The 16,246-nt window shown below is 41.1% G+C and overlaps 1 protein-coding gene across 2 annotated transcripts in view; it reads right to left on the bottom strand.

Moving 5' to 3' along the window:
* Window positions 1-16,246, bottom strand: part of LOC111980305 (AP-2 complex subunit beta) — a 67,169-nt gene that overhangs the window by 19,181 nt on the left and 31,742 nt on the right. For both annotated transcript variants that reach the window (XM_024011026.2, XM_024011027.2), the window contains 4 exons: window positions 15,371-15,516; window positions 12,473-12,602; window positions 3,500-3,584; window positions 3,236-3,322 (listed from right to left, as the gene is read on the bottom strand). In XM_024011026.2, the coding sequence (XP_023866794.1) occupies window positions 3,236-3,322; window positions 3,500-3,584; window positions 12,473-12,602; window positions 15,371-15,516 (448 nt within the window). The remainder of the gene's footprint in view (window positions 1-3,235; window positions 3,323-3,499; window positions 3,585-12,472; window positions 12,603-15,370; window positions 15,517-16,246) is intronic.

Here is a 16,246-nt window from a genome sequence, read left to right as displayed (position 1 = left end):
ACACTTAAACAGCATAGCTACCACAGCATTCTGCAGCAATACGCCATCCCATCTGGTTTGCGCTTAGTGGAACTATCATTTGTTTTTCAACAGGACAATGACCCAACACACCTCCAGGCTGTGTAAGGGCTATTTGACCAAGAAGAAGAGTGATGGGGTGCTGCATCAGATGACCTGGCCTCCACAATCACCCAACCTCAACCCAATTGAGATGGTTTTGGGATGAGTAGGACTGCAGATTGAAGGAAAAGCAGCCAACATATGTGCTCAGCATATGTTGGAACTCCTTCAAGACTGTTGGAAAAGCAGAAGCTGGTTGAGAGAAGCCCAAGAGTGTGCAACGCTGTCATCAAGGCAAAGGGTGGCTACTTTGAAGAATCTAAAATATATTTTGATTTGTTTAACACTTTTTTGGTTACTATGATTCCATATGTGTTATTTTACAATGTAGAAAATAAAGAAAAACCCTTGAATGAGTAGGTACAGTTGAAGTCACAAGTTTACATACACCTAGGTTGGAGTCATTAAAACTTGTTTTTCAACCACTCCACAAATGTCTTGTTACCAAACTATAGTTTTGGAAAGTCGGTTAGGACTTCTATTTTGTGCATGACACAAGTAATTTTTCCAACAAATGTTTACAGACAGATTATTTATTTATTTTATTTCACATCTATCACTCCAATGTTAATTTGCTAAACTGTAATTACTTCGCTACTATGGCCTATTTATTGCCTTACTCCATTTGCACACACTGTATATATACTTTTCTATAGTGTTATTGACTGTACTTTTGTTTATCCCATGTGTAACTCTATGTTGTTTTTTGTCACACTGCTTTGCTTTATCTTGGCCAGGTCGCAGTTGTAAATGAGAACTTGTTCTCAACTGGCCTACCTGGTTAAATAAAAATGAAATAAATAATAAATAAATAAAATAGATTAATTCACTGTATCACAATTGCAGTGGGTCAGATGTTTACATGCACTAAATTGACTGTGCCTTTAAACAATTTAAAGGCAATTCTACCAAATACTAATTGAGTGTATGTAAACATCTGACCAACTGGGAATGTGAAAGAAATAAAATATGAAATAAATCCTTCTCTCTACTATTATTCTGACATCTCACATTCTTAAAATAAAATGGTGATCCTAACTGACCTAAGACAGGGCATTTTTACTAGGATTAAATATCAGGAATTATGAAAAACTGAGTTTAAATGTATTTGGCTAAGAAGTATGTAAACTTCCGACGTCAACTGTATGTCCAAACTTTTGACTGGTACTGTACATTTGCAGCAGCACTATCACAACTCAGCGACAATGGTAGGGATTTTGTGAATCACTGATAAATCATTGTCTCAACACAACCTCGAAATGCGTGGACATGGATCAGGAGCAAAGAAGATCTGGATGGACTCCGTCAATCCTGTAGAGCATCTTCTGTTTCCAAAATGTGTAAAAGTTATATATAAAATGTATGCCAACAGAGCTACAGTAGTCTTCTAGCCAGGTGTGTAATGCTAGTAGCCTGATGAATTTTCACAGCCGTGGCCCAGCGATGGTACCGGGCCTGAAATAATTGGCCGATTTTTGGAATCTTCCAGAGCTAAAATCAGTTCTTTAAAATCTCATTTTCAGCAGTTCCCGAGCTAGCCCTCCTAATGTCCTTTGACCTCACATGGACTATGACAGCGTCGTGTGTATGCATCTGTACTGTGTATGTGCATGTGTGTTCCTGTAGGTGTGTGTGGGAAGACATCTGCACATGAATTGCAGGCAGGTGTGTAAAGCTGGAACCTAAATCTGTGATGTTGTGGTCACTGCAACAAAGCCAGAGGGTTAGAGGAAAAGGCCAATTCCACCATTTAAATGTTACCACTTTAAACCCCTAGTCATCTTATCTAGTCCTCCAGTCAATCTGTAGCATCTCTTTTAAACCAATGCCCTCAGCTTCCAGTGCTTAACTGGCTTCAGTCTGGTGAACACAAGTTAGGAAAGGATTTGATGACGTTGTGGTTTGATGGTTTCAGAAGGTTACTGTCCAGGTTGGTAAATCAAACCCTGCATATAGACTAAACAATAACTAAAGCTACTTCCCTCCAATATAACTTTCCCAAAACAAGGACGGCCCTCTATCTGCCCTGTAGTTGGCTCAACGTGTTAGATCTATGAAAGGAGAGGATAGTAGTAGTAAGTGTGATTCAGACATGAGCTCCGTGAGGACAATAGGCCTGATATATTACCAAATAATATTTTAGGATGACAAAAACATCAACAAGTCACCGAACACAAGCACACCCAAAGATGTCATATCTTTCCAAAACTGACTGAGCATATCATGAGCAAAAGGTTTTTCTATTGGCCTCATAGGTTAATGGATGTCATTTGTCCATTTTACATGCGTCAAAAGTTGAAATAAATTGAACTTTTGACAGCTAGACAGATGCATAGAGCACTCTTCATGCATTTCATCCTTCTCTGCATGCTTTCTCCTCATCAAATTACATCTCCTTCCACTGAATCACCAGCACTCAATCGATAGGAAACACTCGAAGTGACACTGTCCTTCACTTGTGCTCGAAGCAGTTAAAAAAAAGGACAAAGATCTTATACCATTGTACACTTGGTAACTTAAACACAATGAAGTGTTCAAAACCACACTAAGCTGCAATTTCAACATCACCTAACAAATGTCCTCTGACATAAAAAAGATAGAGGAATACAGGAAGCTAGATTGGTGATGAGACTTAATTGTCTTTTTATAATTTGTGTTTGTGCCTGATTACTGTAAATGACTATGGGGTGTGTATTTCATCCACAAATATTAGCAGCATTGTGGATCGACTCTCAGGTCCTCACACTTTAAGACTGAATCACGCAAGGTTACATTTTTAAAGCATAGCGTGAACAGCTCCGATGATGGACATTTGAGCCGTACTGCTTGAAAGCCTTGTGTTTCTCGATAGGCTGGGTTTCAGTACAGTCAGGGTTAGGAGGGTGAAAGATGACCCTCTCCAACACAAACATAGTATACATTTTCATTCTAGATCTGTATTAGTGTTTTTATACCATTGAGCAGTAGGAGGAAAACCCACAGATAAAAAAAGTGACAGCCCTTAGAGTACATATCATGGTCAGAAATGTTTTTTTTTTGTTCATATGGTGCATAAAACATAAGTTAGTGTTCAAAGGTACATATAGCTTTCATCCATAGAAGTAAAGAAGCATACCTGCGTTTAAGTGGCACTCCTTGATCTGGTACTGCAGCTCGTTCTCATTGGGGATGTCTTTCCAGGTTGCCAGGAACACCTGTCGCTCTGAGGCAGATGAAGATGGGGGGGAAATAAGAATGAAACCTGAACCTAGCGGGGATCTACAAAGGTCCTTGTGTTGGTATAAAATAAACTCTTCAAACTCTTTGGTGATAATGACTATGGTTATGGTAATGAGCTGAATATTGAGTGTTTGAGAGTGTAGCTTCCAGACACACGTACCCATTTTACCGTCCTCCACAAAGAAAATGTTGAGTGGGATAAGCCCGCTGAAGTAGAAAACATCAATGTTGTTCTTCACAGCCACCTGTGGACAAAAGACAACGTCAACACAACGTTAATATGACATCAGTCAGTGCCATGCACTAGAGGTGGCTGATTTGGACATATAGAATTCCAATAAGTCCTCAAACACTTCTGAGCACTTAGGAGCATGAGAAAGAGGAGGCAGACAACTGTAAATATAGAATTGCTCTAAATAAGAAAAAGTACTCTTGAAATGTCCATGCAGTGTCTGTCATGGATAGACAGAAGTGAGACTGGAGAGGTGTCTATTTGTGAATGTGGGTGGCGAGGGCTTAAAGCTGAGTGTGTGGTCTGTTGGACTCTGCAACTAATGCAGTATACAGCCCTCAAGGGCACTCTGAGCTCTCTCTGAACTTGATTAATATTTCTGGCTTCATGGAGTGACCCTCCGGCAGGGAGTCCTGTCCTTATTCTGTTCACGAATAGACATTATCAGATGTACTTGACAGGAACACTGTGTGAAAGTTGCGCAATGCTAAGCACCGAGGACACACACACAGAGAGAGAGACATAAATACAAAACACACAAACCTCATCTAGTATCACGGAGTTGTCGATTCCGTGAAAAAACTTTCCCCCATTAGCTCACAACGCAACTCGCATCGTTACACAACATGGAATTAGAGCTCCGTCAGAAAATCTATTAATCCACAAAAGGACAATCTTCTCCACCTACACATCTGAACCAAACTGACGTCCTGTCTGGGCTTCAAAAAATCCCCATGATAAAACACCCAAGCTCATTAGAGGCCTTTTGATTTGTTTAGTGTCACATGATCGGAGTCATAGACATACTAATAAAGTATATCAAAACACAAGACGCATCACAATGGGGAGTGTGGGAGAGGTGTCGGAATCACATGGTAAATATCCCTAGGCTGTGTTGTGATTAAGTACCAAAGCTGCCAATAACTATTATCTTTGTTAGTACTTAGAAGTCTTCATTACAACTTAGGGTCTCTGAGGTAATTATTAGAATGAACACTGAGGTGAATCAGGGTCAGTAGTGTCCCTTCCAGCAGCTAGGAATAGAAGCTGCTGAATGGTGGGATTGGTAGATATTTATAGTCATTATTATCAATTACTCAATCTGCTGTTTTCTTATAGAATGGCCTAAGGACAAATGTGATTGACAAAATGTGTCACTACAGGCGCCAAACATTTTATTTATTTAACTAGGCAAGTCAGTTAAGAACAAATTCTTATTTTCAATGACGGCCTACCGGCCAAACCCTAACGACGCTGTGCCAATTGTGCACCGCCTTTATGGGACTCCCAATCACGGCCGGTTGTGATACAGCCTGGAAGCGAATCAGGGTCTGTAGTGACGCCTCTAGCACTGAGATGCTGCGCCACTCGGGAGCCCCATGAGCAAGTCTTCTGAAAAAAAGGACACACGAGGTTGAATATTCACTATTGAATGTCATTCTGCATTTATGAGTAAGTAGATACTATATGAGCAGTGTTCATTTGAGCAGTGAGTGGATCCAACCCAGATGAACAGCTGTGGTGTGGTGAGCTCAAACACTCTAACGGTGGTCTGCTTACCACCGGGCCTTTAGAGACAGATATTTTCCCGCGGACACACACACACACACACAATACCCATGCCGGGAAGGCAAGAGCAGAAAAGGAGGAATCATTATAGGATGGAGGCTAGCCTGGGATATAGGCACAAAGAAAGTAGCTGTCTCAGCTGGAGAGCCCTGTAAAGTAGTGTTATTTTGGCTGAATGGTTTCCAGTGCATCTCTCTCAGCCACTGAACAGTGAAAATGAGATGACTGGAACTAATAAAGTCTGCTGATGGATGGGCTGCTTTCCAGGATAGCTGAGTAGCTGTTATATATTGCCATTATATAGGCCTACGTGCTCTTATGCATATTACCAAAGAATATACAGAGCTTTAAAAAAGGGCTATGTATTCAATTTCTGAGAATGGATTTACAGAAAGCTATTCCAGTGAATTGCCTTACCTCCATAAAAATGTGAGCTCATGAAATGAGAGTTTGACGCAAGACAGAAGCACCCAATTCTGTAGATTATAGTTTGATAAACAGCATTTAGAATCATGCTTTCTCTGGGGACTTAATACCTAGTTTTACATACGCTTCAACGAGGCTGTAAAAAAGACAGGCTCAAAAGCATATAAACAAGTGCCATACATTGAGGATATCTTGAAGTTTGAAATTAATTTCTATTATAAAATGCATATAGCTTGTTTTTTTGTTTTCCATTGTAATAGGTCTCAGGCTTGAAAGAGGAGTTTGCACACCGTACGTTGTTCCAGGAGGGAAAAAACTACAGTACCACTCATTCAAGACTTTCTTTATTTTTACTATTTTATACATTGTAGAATAGTGAAAACATCAAAACTATAAATAAAAATACACATATGGAATCATGTAGTAACCAAAAAAGTGATAAACAAAACAAAATATATTTTACATTTTAGATTCTAGATTCTTCAAAGTAGACACCATTTGCCTTGACAGCTTTGCACACTCTTGGCATTCTCTCAACCAGCTTTACCTGGAATGCTTTTCCAACAGTCTTGACGGAGTTCCCATATATGCTGAACACTTGTTGGCTGCTTTTCCTTCACTCTGCGGTCCAACTCATCCCAAACCATCTCAATTGGGTTGACTTCGGGTGATTGTGGAGGCCAGGTCATTTGATGCAGCACACCATCACTCTCTTTCTTGGTCAAATAGCTCTTACACAGCCTGGAGGTGTGTTGGTTCATTGTCCTGTTGAAAGACAAATGATAGTCCCACTAAGCGCAAACCAGATGGGATGGCGTATCGCTGCAGAATGCTGTGGTAGCTATGCTGGTTAAGTGTGCCTTGAATTCTAAATAAATCACAGACAGTGTCACCAAAAAAGCAGACCCACACAATCACGCCTCCTCCATTCTTCACGTTGGGAACCACACATGTGGAGATCATCTGTTCACCTACTCTGCGTCTTACAAAGACACGGTGGTTGGAACCAAATATCTCAAATTTGGACTCATCAGACCAAATGACAGATTTCCACCGGACTAATGTCCATTGCTCGTGTTTCTTAGCCCAACCAAGTCTCTTATTTTTATTGGTGTCCTTTAGTAGTGGTTTATTTGCAGCAATTCGACCATGAAGGCCTGAATCACGCAGTCTCCTCAGAACAGTTGATGTTGAGATGTGTCTGTTACTTGAACTCTGTGAAGCATTTATTTGGGCAGCAATTTCTGAGGCTGGTAACTCTAATGAAGTAACTCTGGGTCTTCCTTTCCTCTCGCGGTCCCTCAAGAGAGCCAGTTTCATCATAACGATTGATGGTTTTTGCGACTGCACTTGAAGAAACTTTCAAAGTTCTTGAAATTTTCCGAATTGACTGACCTTCATGACTTAAAGTAATGATGAACTGCATTTCCCTTTGCTTATTTGAGCGGTTCTTGCCATAATATGGACTTGGTCCTTTACCAAATAGGGATATATTCTGTATACCACCCCTACCTTATCACAATACAACTGAACAAACTCATAAAGGAAAGAAATTCCACAAATTAACAAGACACACCTGTTAAATGACATGTATTCCAGTTGACTACCTCATGAAGCTGGTTGAGAGAATGCCAAGAGTATCCAAACCTGCCATCAAGGCAAAGGGTGGCTACTTTGAAGAATCTCAAATGTAAAATATATTTTGATTTGTTTAACACTTTTTTGGTTACTGCATGATTCCATGTGTGTGGTTTCATAGTTTGATGTCTTCACTACGATTCTACAATGTAGAAAATAGTAAAATAAAGAAAAACCCTTGAATGAGTAGGTGTGTCCAAACTTTTGACTGGTACAGTATATTTGAAAAAGAAACTCAGGCACACTGGCATTGCTGGAGTTTCTTCTTTAAACAAGCTTCAGGCAAAAAGTAGGGTGCTTAACCTGACAGGCTTTGATTACTGCGTCAACAGGAACATTAAAATACAAGAGAAAGACCAAAGATCATGGGCCTCATTTCCCAGAACCTTCGTAGCGTTAAGATCATCGTTAGAACCTTTTTACAATCTATCTTTAGTAGCCAAGGTGTTTTCCAGAACCTTCGTTAGTAACGTGGTAGGAAAGATGCATTGTTAAAAACATTCATAAGCCTAAATTCCATCGTTATCGGGAAATCGAGCCCGGAAGGTGCCGGAAGAAATGGCAGCAGTTTTACGGACGCCCAACCAATTGTGCTATTATGTGGGTTTTTTTCGCGTTATTTGTAACTTATTTGTAACTTGTTTCTACAACTGTATCTTACGGCAGAAAAGAGCTTCTGGATATCAGGACAGCGATCACTCACCTCGGATTAGACAAAGAGTTTTTCAACAACAAGCAAGACTCGCATGATATTCTCCAAATACCCGGCAGGGCCGACATCCCAGTTATTCGCAAAAGGAAGCGACGCAGGTACAGAGGACGAGAGCCGGATGCCTCTACACCAGGCGGTGTCAGAGGAAGGCCCTAAAAATTGTCAAAGACCCCAGCCACCCCAGTCATAGACTGTTCTCTCTACTACCGCATGGCAAGCGGTACCGGAGTGGCCAATATCTATGGACAAAAAGGCTCCTCAACAGTTTTTACCCCCAAGCCATAAGACTCCTGAACAGGTAACCAAATGGTTACCCGGACTATTTGCATTATGTGCCACCCCCAACCCCTCTTTTACGCTGCTACTCTCTGTTTATCATATATGCATAGTCACTTTAAACTATACATTCATGTACATACTACCTCAATTGGTCTGACCAACCAGTGCTCCGCACATTGGCTAACCGGGCTATCTGCATTGTGTCCCACCACCCGCCAACGCCTCTTTTTACGCTACTGCTACTCTCTCTGTTCATCATACATGCATAGTCACTTTAACCATACCTACATGTACATACTACCTCAATAAGCCTGACTAACCGGTGCCTGTATATAGCCTTGCTACTGTTTTAAATGTCTTTTTACTGTTGTTTTATTTCTTTACTTACCCCCCCCCCCCACAAACACACCACACAACACACACACACACACCACCATTTTTCCGCACTATTGGTTAGAGCTGTAAGTAAGCATTTCACTGTAAGGTCTACACCCGTTGTATTCGGCGCACGTGACAAATTTGATTTGGGCTGCCTATATGCCTTACACTTATCTTCTGTATTGAAAGCTGCCTTCAAAAAGGCCTTGCAGCAAAACTTAACAATAAAAAGTATTTTGGATCCTTTTCTTTTGTCCAAGCCTTCTTCTTTCTCTCTTTTATCTCTTCTTCTTTCTCTCTTTTTTTTATGAGAAGCTAAGCATTCAGGTGAGACTCTGGGTTTATTTCGGGATCAAAAGGGGGCTTAAGTGGGGGGGGGGCGGGGGGGGGGGCGTGAGCAATGAGCGCAGGCAACATTTTCAGGCCCAGCTTGGCAGTGTATAGACTTCTTTGCATTTTAAGCCAATTACCTGCAATTTTACGCATTTTGACACACAGCCGAGAGAAAACTTTGCAGCTTTATACACATTTTGTGCAATTCTACATATTCTGCAATGGAGTGGAGAGAAAACTTAGTAGTTTTAAAGCTAGATTAGTTTCCTGAAATTCTATGCATTTTGCCATGGCTAATACGGTGTTCTTGTGTTCAAACATAATAACAAAATGAATACTGCTAAATTCATTGTTTTTGGAATTTTCAATTCTCCCTGACTGTCAGTGGTGTGTCCAGAACATTTTGAATGGGGTGGCCAAGGTGGGGCACAGACCCAATTTAGGGGGAGAATAACATTGTGAACCTTAATCGATGCAGAGTGGATTTTTTTCAATATAATTATGATGGTTCAATGCATTAAATGCTTCAGCTTAGGTTTGATACATTTCCCTGTTCAAATAAAACATAAATCAATTCCAAAAGTCTTGTTAGTGTTTGCATTCAAGGTCAGGATTTTATATAAGGGTATTAGCATACAGCAGTAAATTCATTTGAAAGTGCCATCCCGAGTGATAATTATACAGTGACACTCGGGGGTGTCTATTTTTTTAACCGCACCTTTTATGTGTGCATGTGCTTTTTATGGGCTTTAGAGTAAAGACATGTCATTTAACTGTAAAAATGTATTACCTTTAAATGTGTCTTGAACACAACCAGTCATGATGTTTTCATCTGATTGTCAGATACCTGCGCACATTCGTCTATTAAAAAAATAAGTCCAGCATCCGAACAGTACACTGTGCACCCGCCATTTGAATGGAAAGGGGCATCTACACTGAAATCTAATTTCAACATGTAAAGTGTTGTCCATGAGCTGAAATAAAAGATCCCAGAAATGTTCCATATGCAGAAGAAGCTTATTTTGTGCACACATTTTTCTACATCTCTGTTAGTGAGCATTTCTCCTTTGCCCAGATAATCCATCCACCTGACACAGTGTGGCATATCAAGAAGCTGATCAAAAAGCATGATCATTACACAGGTGCACCTTGTGCTGGGGACAATAAAAGGCCACTCTAAAATGTGCAGTTTTGTCACACAACCCATGTTGCAAGGATCTGAACACAATTTGTGGGAGCTGAAAATGTCAAAGTTCTTCCATGGCCTGCATACACACCAGACATGTCACCCATTGAGCATGTTTGGAATTCTCTGGATCAACGTGTATAACAGCGTTTTCCAGTTCCCGCCAATATCCTACATTTACAATTTACCTCGACTAAACTGTACCCCCCGCATATTGATTCGGTACCGGTACCCCCTGTATATAGCCTTATTATTGTTCATTTATTCTGTTACTTTAAAAAAAAATCGACTTTTTACTTTAGTTTATTTAGTAAATACTTTCATAAAACTGCATTGTTGGTTAAGGGCTTGTAAGTAAGCATTTCACGGTAAGGTGTTGTATTCGGCGCATGTGACAAATACAATTTGATATCCAGCAACTTTGCACAGCCATCGAAGAGGAGTAGGACGACAATCAACAGCTTGATTTACTCTATGTGAAGGAGATGTGTTGTGCCGCATGAGGCAAATGGTGGGCACAACAGATACTGACTGGTTTTCTGATCCAAGCCCCTTCCGTTTTTTTAAGGTATCTGTGACCAACAGCTACATATCTGTATTCCCAGTCAAGTGAAATCCATAGATTAGGGACTAATACATTTATTTCAATTGACTGATTTCCTTATATGAAATGTAACTCAGTAAAATCTTTGAAATTGTTACCTGTTGCATTTATATTTTTGTTCAGTGTATTACAAACACCATAAGTGTAATGACATTCAACCTACAAAGTGGTGTGTATTCATGGATGCCAAGGGAAACCAGGATTCCCTCCAAAATGTTAATGAAACTAAAATAAACGTATAAAATGATTTCTCATACGTGTCAATCAGTGTTTCTTAATTTTCCTTAAAATTGCAAGAGGCTGAATATATTTCACCAGAGAAAGCATCCGAATGAGGTAAACAGCGCCCCTCTGTCTTAGTATCTATAGCCCATGTATCTGATGCTGTCTGGCCAAAAATAATATGACATGCAGGAGGGGGCAGTGACCCAATTTGGATTCATTTTTTAACACCTTTAACTGCCATGTCCTGCAATTTAGATCAATAAATACTCAATTATGGTGTGGTGCTTGGCCTAAAATGATAAGAAATAAAGTTTCACAAATATATATATATTTAAAGCGCGCCCTTACTTTCTTTGGGGAGAACCGTGCACATGGGCCACAGATACAATATAGAGTGGCTCCATTTCACATGGTGAAGATATTAATTACACTTAGGATATTGTTCAATACACCCAGTCACTACAAAGATACAGGTGTCCTTGCTAACTCAGTTGCAGGAGAGGTAAAAACCGCTCAGGGATTTTACCTTGAGGCCAATGGTGACTTTAAAACAGTTAGAGTCTGTGATAGGAGAAAACTGAGGATGGATCAACTCCATAATACTAACCTAATTGACAGAGTGAAAAGAAGGAAGCCTGTACAGAAAAAATATTCCAAAACATCCTGCTTGCAACAAGGCACTAATATAATACTGCAAGAAAATGTGGCAAAGCAATTCACTTTTTGTCCTGAGTACAAAGTGTTATGTTTGGCCAAATCCAACAACACATTATGGAGTACCACTCTCCATATTTTCAAGCTTAGTGGTGGCTGCATCATGTTTTGGGTATGCTTGTAATCGTTAAGGACTGGGGAGTTTTTCAGGATAAAAAAAATTTACCGAATAAAGCTAAGCACAGGCAAAATCCTAGAGGAAAATTTGGTTCAGTCTGCTTTCCACCAGACACTGGGAGATGAATTCACCTTTCAACAGGACAATAACCTAAAACTCTGGAGTTGCTTACAAAGAAAACAGTGAATGTTCCTGAGTGGCAGAGTTACAGTTTTAACTTTAATCTACTTGAAAATATATGGAAAGACTTGAAAATGGTTGTCTAGCAATTATCAACAACCAACTTGACAGAGCTTAAATCATTTTGAAAAGAATAATGGGCAAATGTTGCACAATCCAGGTGTGGAAATCTCTTAGAGACTTACACAGAAAGAATCACAGCTGGTATCGCTGCCAAGGGTACTTCTACAAAGTATTGACTCGGGTGTAAATCCTTATATAAATACATTTGCTAAAAAATTGTGTATTGTGTGTAGATGGGTGAAAAAAAAAAGTCATCCATTTTGAATTCAGGCTGTAACACAACAAAATGTGGAATAAGTCAAGGGGAATGACTACTTTCTGAAATAAATGTAAATGTAATCCGAAAAAACGCTTTGGCGGCGCACTCAAGGATTAAAATGGCAGAAAAATAATAATCATGATATCTTTTGTAGACCAGGTAGGCTGCTCTTGCCTAGCATGCATTACGTAACCAGAAAATACATGTAGGAGTTTACCTGTAGGTTGTTCAGTGGGTCCATCTTCATGACTGGCCCAATGGTGTTGAGAGGCAGGGAAACTTCGATACTCTGGCTGGGCATCAGTGGAGTGTGGATGGGCAGAGGGGTGGTGGGGATCACTCCGAAACTAGACAACATAAATTGCATAACAGGGTCTTAAGTGCTTCAGGTGACTGGAGCTAAATACACTACATGAGAAAAAGTATGGACACCTGCTGGTCGAACATCTCATTCAAAAATCATGGGCATTAATATGGAGTTGGTATATGGAGTTTGCTGCTATAACAGCCTCCATTCTTCTGGGATTGCTTTCCACTAGATGCTAGAATATTGCTGCAAGGTCTTGCTTCCATTCAGCCACAAAAGCATTAGTGAGGTCGGCACTGATGTTGGGCGATTAGGCCTGCAGTCGGCGTTAAGATTCTTCCCAAAGGTGTTCGATGGGGTTGAGGTCAGGGCACTGTGCAGGCCAGTCAAGTTCCTCCATACCGATCTTAACAAATCATTTCTGTATGGACCTCACTTTGTGAACAGGAGTATTGTCATGTTGAAACAGGAAAGGGCCTTCCCCAAATGGTTGCCACAAAGTTGGAAGCACAGAATGGTCTAGAATGTCATTGTATGCTGTAGAATTAAGATTTCCCTTCACTGGAACTAAGGGGCCTAGCACGAACCATGAAAAACAGCCCCAGACCATTATTCCTCCTGCACCAAACTTTACAGTTGGCACTATGCATTGGGGCAGGTAGCGTTCTCCTTGCATCAGCCAAACCCAGATTCATCCGTGGGACTGCCAGATGGTGAAGCGTGATTCATCACTCCAGAGAACGCGTTTCCACTGCTCTAGAGTCCAAAGGCGGCGAGCTTTACACAACTCCAGCCGACGCTTTGCATTGTGATCCATGGCTGCTCGGCCATGGAAACCCATTTCATCTTGCTCCCGACGAACAGTTCCTTGTGCTGATGTTGCTTCCAGAGGAAGTTTGGAACTCGGTAGTGAGTGTTGCAACAGAGGACAGACGATTTACAATGTGCTAAGTGCTTCAGCGGTCCCATTCTGTGAGCTTGTGTGGCCTACCACTTTCAGTTTTCGATTTCACAATAACAGCACTTACACTTGACCGGAGCAGCGCTAGCAGGGCAGAAATTTGACGAACTGACTTGTTGGAATGGTAGCATTCTATGACGGTGCCACATTGAAAGTTTGAGCTCTTCAGAAAGGCCATTCTACTGCCAACGTTTGTCTATGGAGATTGCATGGCCTTGTCAACAATGGTTGTGGCTGAAATAGCTGAAGTGGGAAGTTTACATACACCTAGCCAAATACATTTAAACTCAGGTTTTCACAATTCCTGACATTTAATCCTAGTAAGAATTCCCTGTTTTAGGTCAGTTAGGGTCACCACTTTATTTTAAGAATGTGAAATGTCAGAATAATAGTAGAGAGAGCTTTCATTTCTTTCATCACATTCCCAGTGGGTCAGAAGTTTACATACACTCAATTAGTATTTGGTAGCATTGCCTTTAAATTGTTTAACGTCGGTCAAACGGTTCGGGTAGCCTTCCACAAGCTTCCCACAATAAGCTGGGTGAATTTTGGCCCATTCCTCCTGACAGAGCTGGTGTAACTGAGTCAGCTTTGTAGGCCTCCTTGCTCGCACACGCTTTTTCAGTTCTGCCCACACATTTTCTATGGGATTGATGTCAGGGCTTTGTAATGGCCACTCCAATACCTTGACTTTGTAGTCCTTAAGCCATTTTGCCACAACTTTGGAAGTATGCTTGGGGGCTTTAACTTCCTGACTGATGTCTTGAGATGTTGCTTCAATATATCCACATAATTTTCCTTCCTCAAAGAGCAATCTATTTTGTGAAATGCACGAGTCCCTTCTGCAGCAAAGCACCCCCACAACATGATGCTGCCACTCCCGTGCTTCACGGTTGGGATGGTGTTCTTCGGCTTACAAGCCTCCCCCTTTATCCTCCAAACATAACGATCGTCATTATGGCCAAACAGTTCTATTTTTGTTTCATCAGACCAGAGGATATTTCTCCAAAAAGTGCGATCTTTGTCCTCATGTGCAGTTGCAAACTGTAGTCTGGCTTTTTTATGGCGGTTTTGGAGCAGTGGCTTCTTCCTTGCTGAGCGGCCTTTCAGGTTATGTCGATATAGGACTCGTTTTACTGTGGATATAGATACTTTTGTACCTGTTTCCTCCAGCATCTTCACAATGTCCTTTGCTGTTGTCCTGGGATTGATTTGCACTTTACGCACCAAAGTATGTTCATCTCTAGGAGACAGAACGCGTCTCCTTCCTGAGCGGTATGACGGCTGCATGGTCCCATGGTGTTTGTACTTGCGCAGTATTGTTTGTACAGATGAACGTGGTACCTTCAGGCATTTGGAAATTGCTCCCAAGGATGAACTAGACTTGTGGAGGCCTACAATTTTTTTTTTGAGGTCTTGGCTGATTTCTTTTGATTTTCCCATGATGTCAAGCAAAGTTTGAAGGTAGGCACAGGTACACCTCCAATTGACTCCAATGATGTCAATTAGCCTATCAGAAGCTTCTAAATCTATGACATCATTTCTGGAATTTTCCAAGCTGTTTAAAGGCACAGTCAATTTAGTGTATGTAAACTTCTGACCCACTGGAATTGTGATACAGTGAATTATAAGTGAAATAATCTGTCTGTAAACAATTGTTGGAAAAATGACTTGTGTCATGCACAAAGTAGATGTCCTAACCGACTTGCCAAAACTGTAGTTTGTTAACAAGACATTTGTGGAGTGGTTGAAAAACGAGTTTGAATGACTCCAGACCGCACTGTGACTAAGGGCACAATAGCAAGAGATGGCATATAGGATTTGATACCAGTCGCACCCTCTCTCACCTGTTCTTGTTGAACTGGATAGCAAAGTCGGTCATGTGCTGCAGGGCCTTGTTGGTGAAGGTCATGTCCATATACATTTGGCCCTGTCGGCGGGAGAATGTGCCTGAGATCTCTAGCCCTTTAGCTTTCACTGCAGGCAGCCATATCTGGGGGAAGAGATAGACAGGAAATAAAGAAATATGAACATGCAAACTGCTTCACCAATACCTGGGAGCAGAGAGAGCACACAGGTAATTTGAAAATGGCAACCCGAGTCATACAGGATTTGCACAACAAGTGCTGAACTACGTGTCTGTGCTGTGTAGCCCACTCATTGTATTGAGTCAGACACAAAGGGAGATGGAGAATGGAACCTGTAAATTAAGTGGATACCTTGGACAGGATGCTATGTCCTGCTGCTACATAGCAACACGTACCAATCAACAGCACACATAACACAGCGAGGACTTTGTGAGCCTCTTCTGCATGACTCAACTGTATGATATATCTAAATTAACCATTTTGAACAGGAATCTAGGGTGGAGCCTGTTGATGCCAACATGGACTTAACACACCCCTCCTTCCGCCCCTGCCAAACAACGTCATAACTATATTTATGCACTGTCCTACATGAAGAGTGACTTTGAGGCAGGACTCAAGGTTCTGATTCAGAGGGGTTGGGTTAAATGTGGAAGACACATTTCAGTTGAAGGCATTCAGTCGTACAACTGACTAGGTATCCCCCTTTCTGCATGCATTTCTCAGCTTGCTAGGTCCTAATGAGTTAGCATTCTGATCAGCTTTATCTGAGCTTTATTCTCTGCCCTTGCTGGTGTGCTAGCTCAGCAATGAAAATCTACTTTATCCCAACATAGTGCTAACATTAAGCTCTGGATA

This window comes from Salvelinus sp. IW2-2015, linkage group LG20 (genome assembly GCF_002910315.2).
Source record: "Salvelinus sp. IW2-2015 linkage group LG20, ASM291031v2, whole genome shotgun sequence".
Lineage (NCBI taxonomy): Eukaryota > Metazoa > Chordata > Actinopteri > Salmoniformes > Salmonidae > Salvelinus > Salvelinus sp. IW2-2015.
Note: the sequence above shows the minus strand (reverse complement) of the source record. Positions and strands in the feature narration are given on the sequence as shown.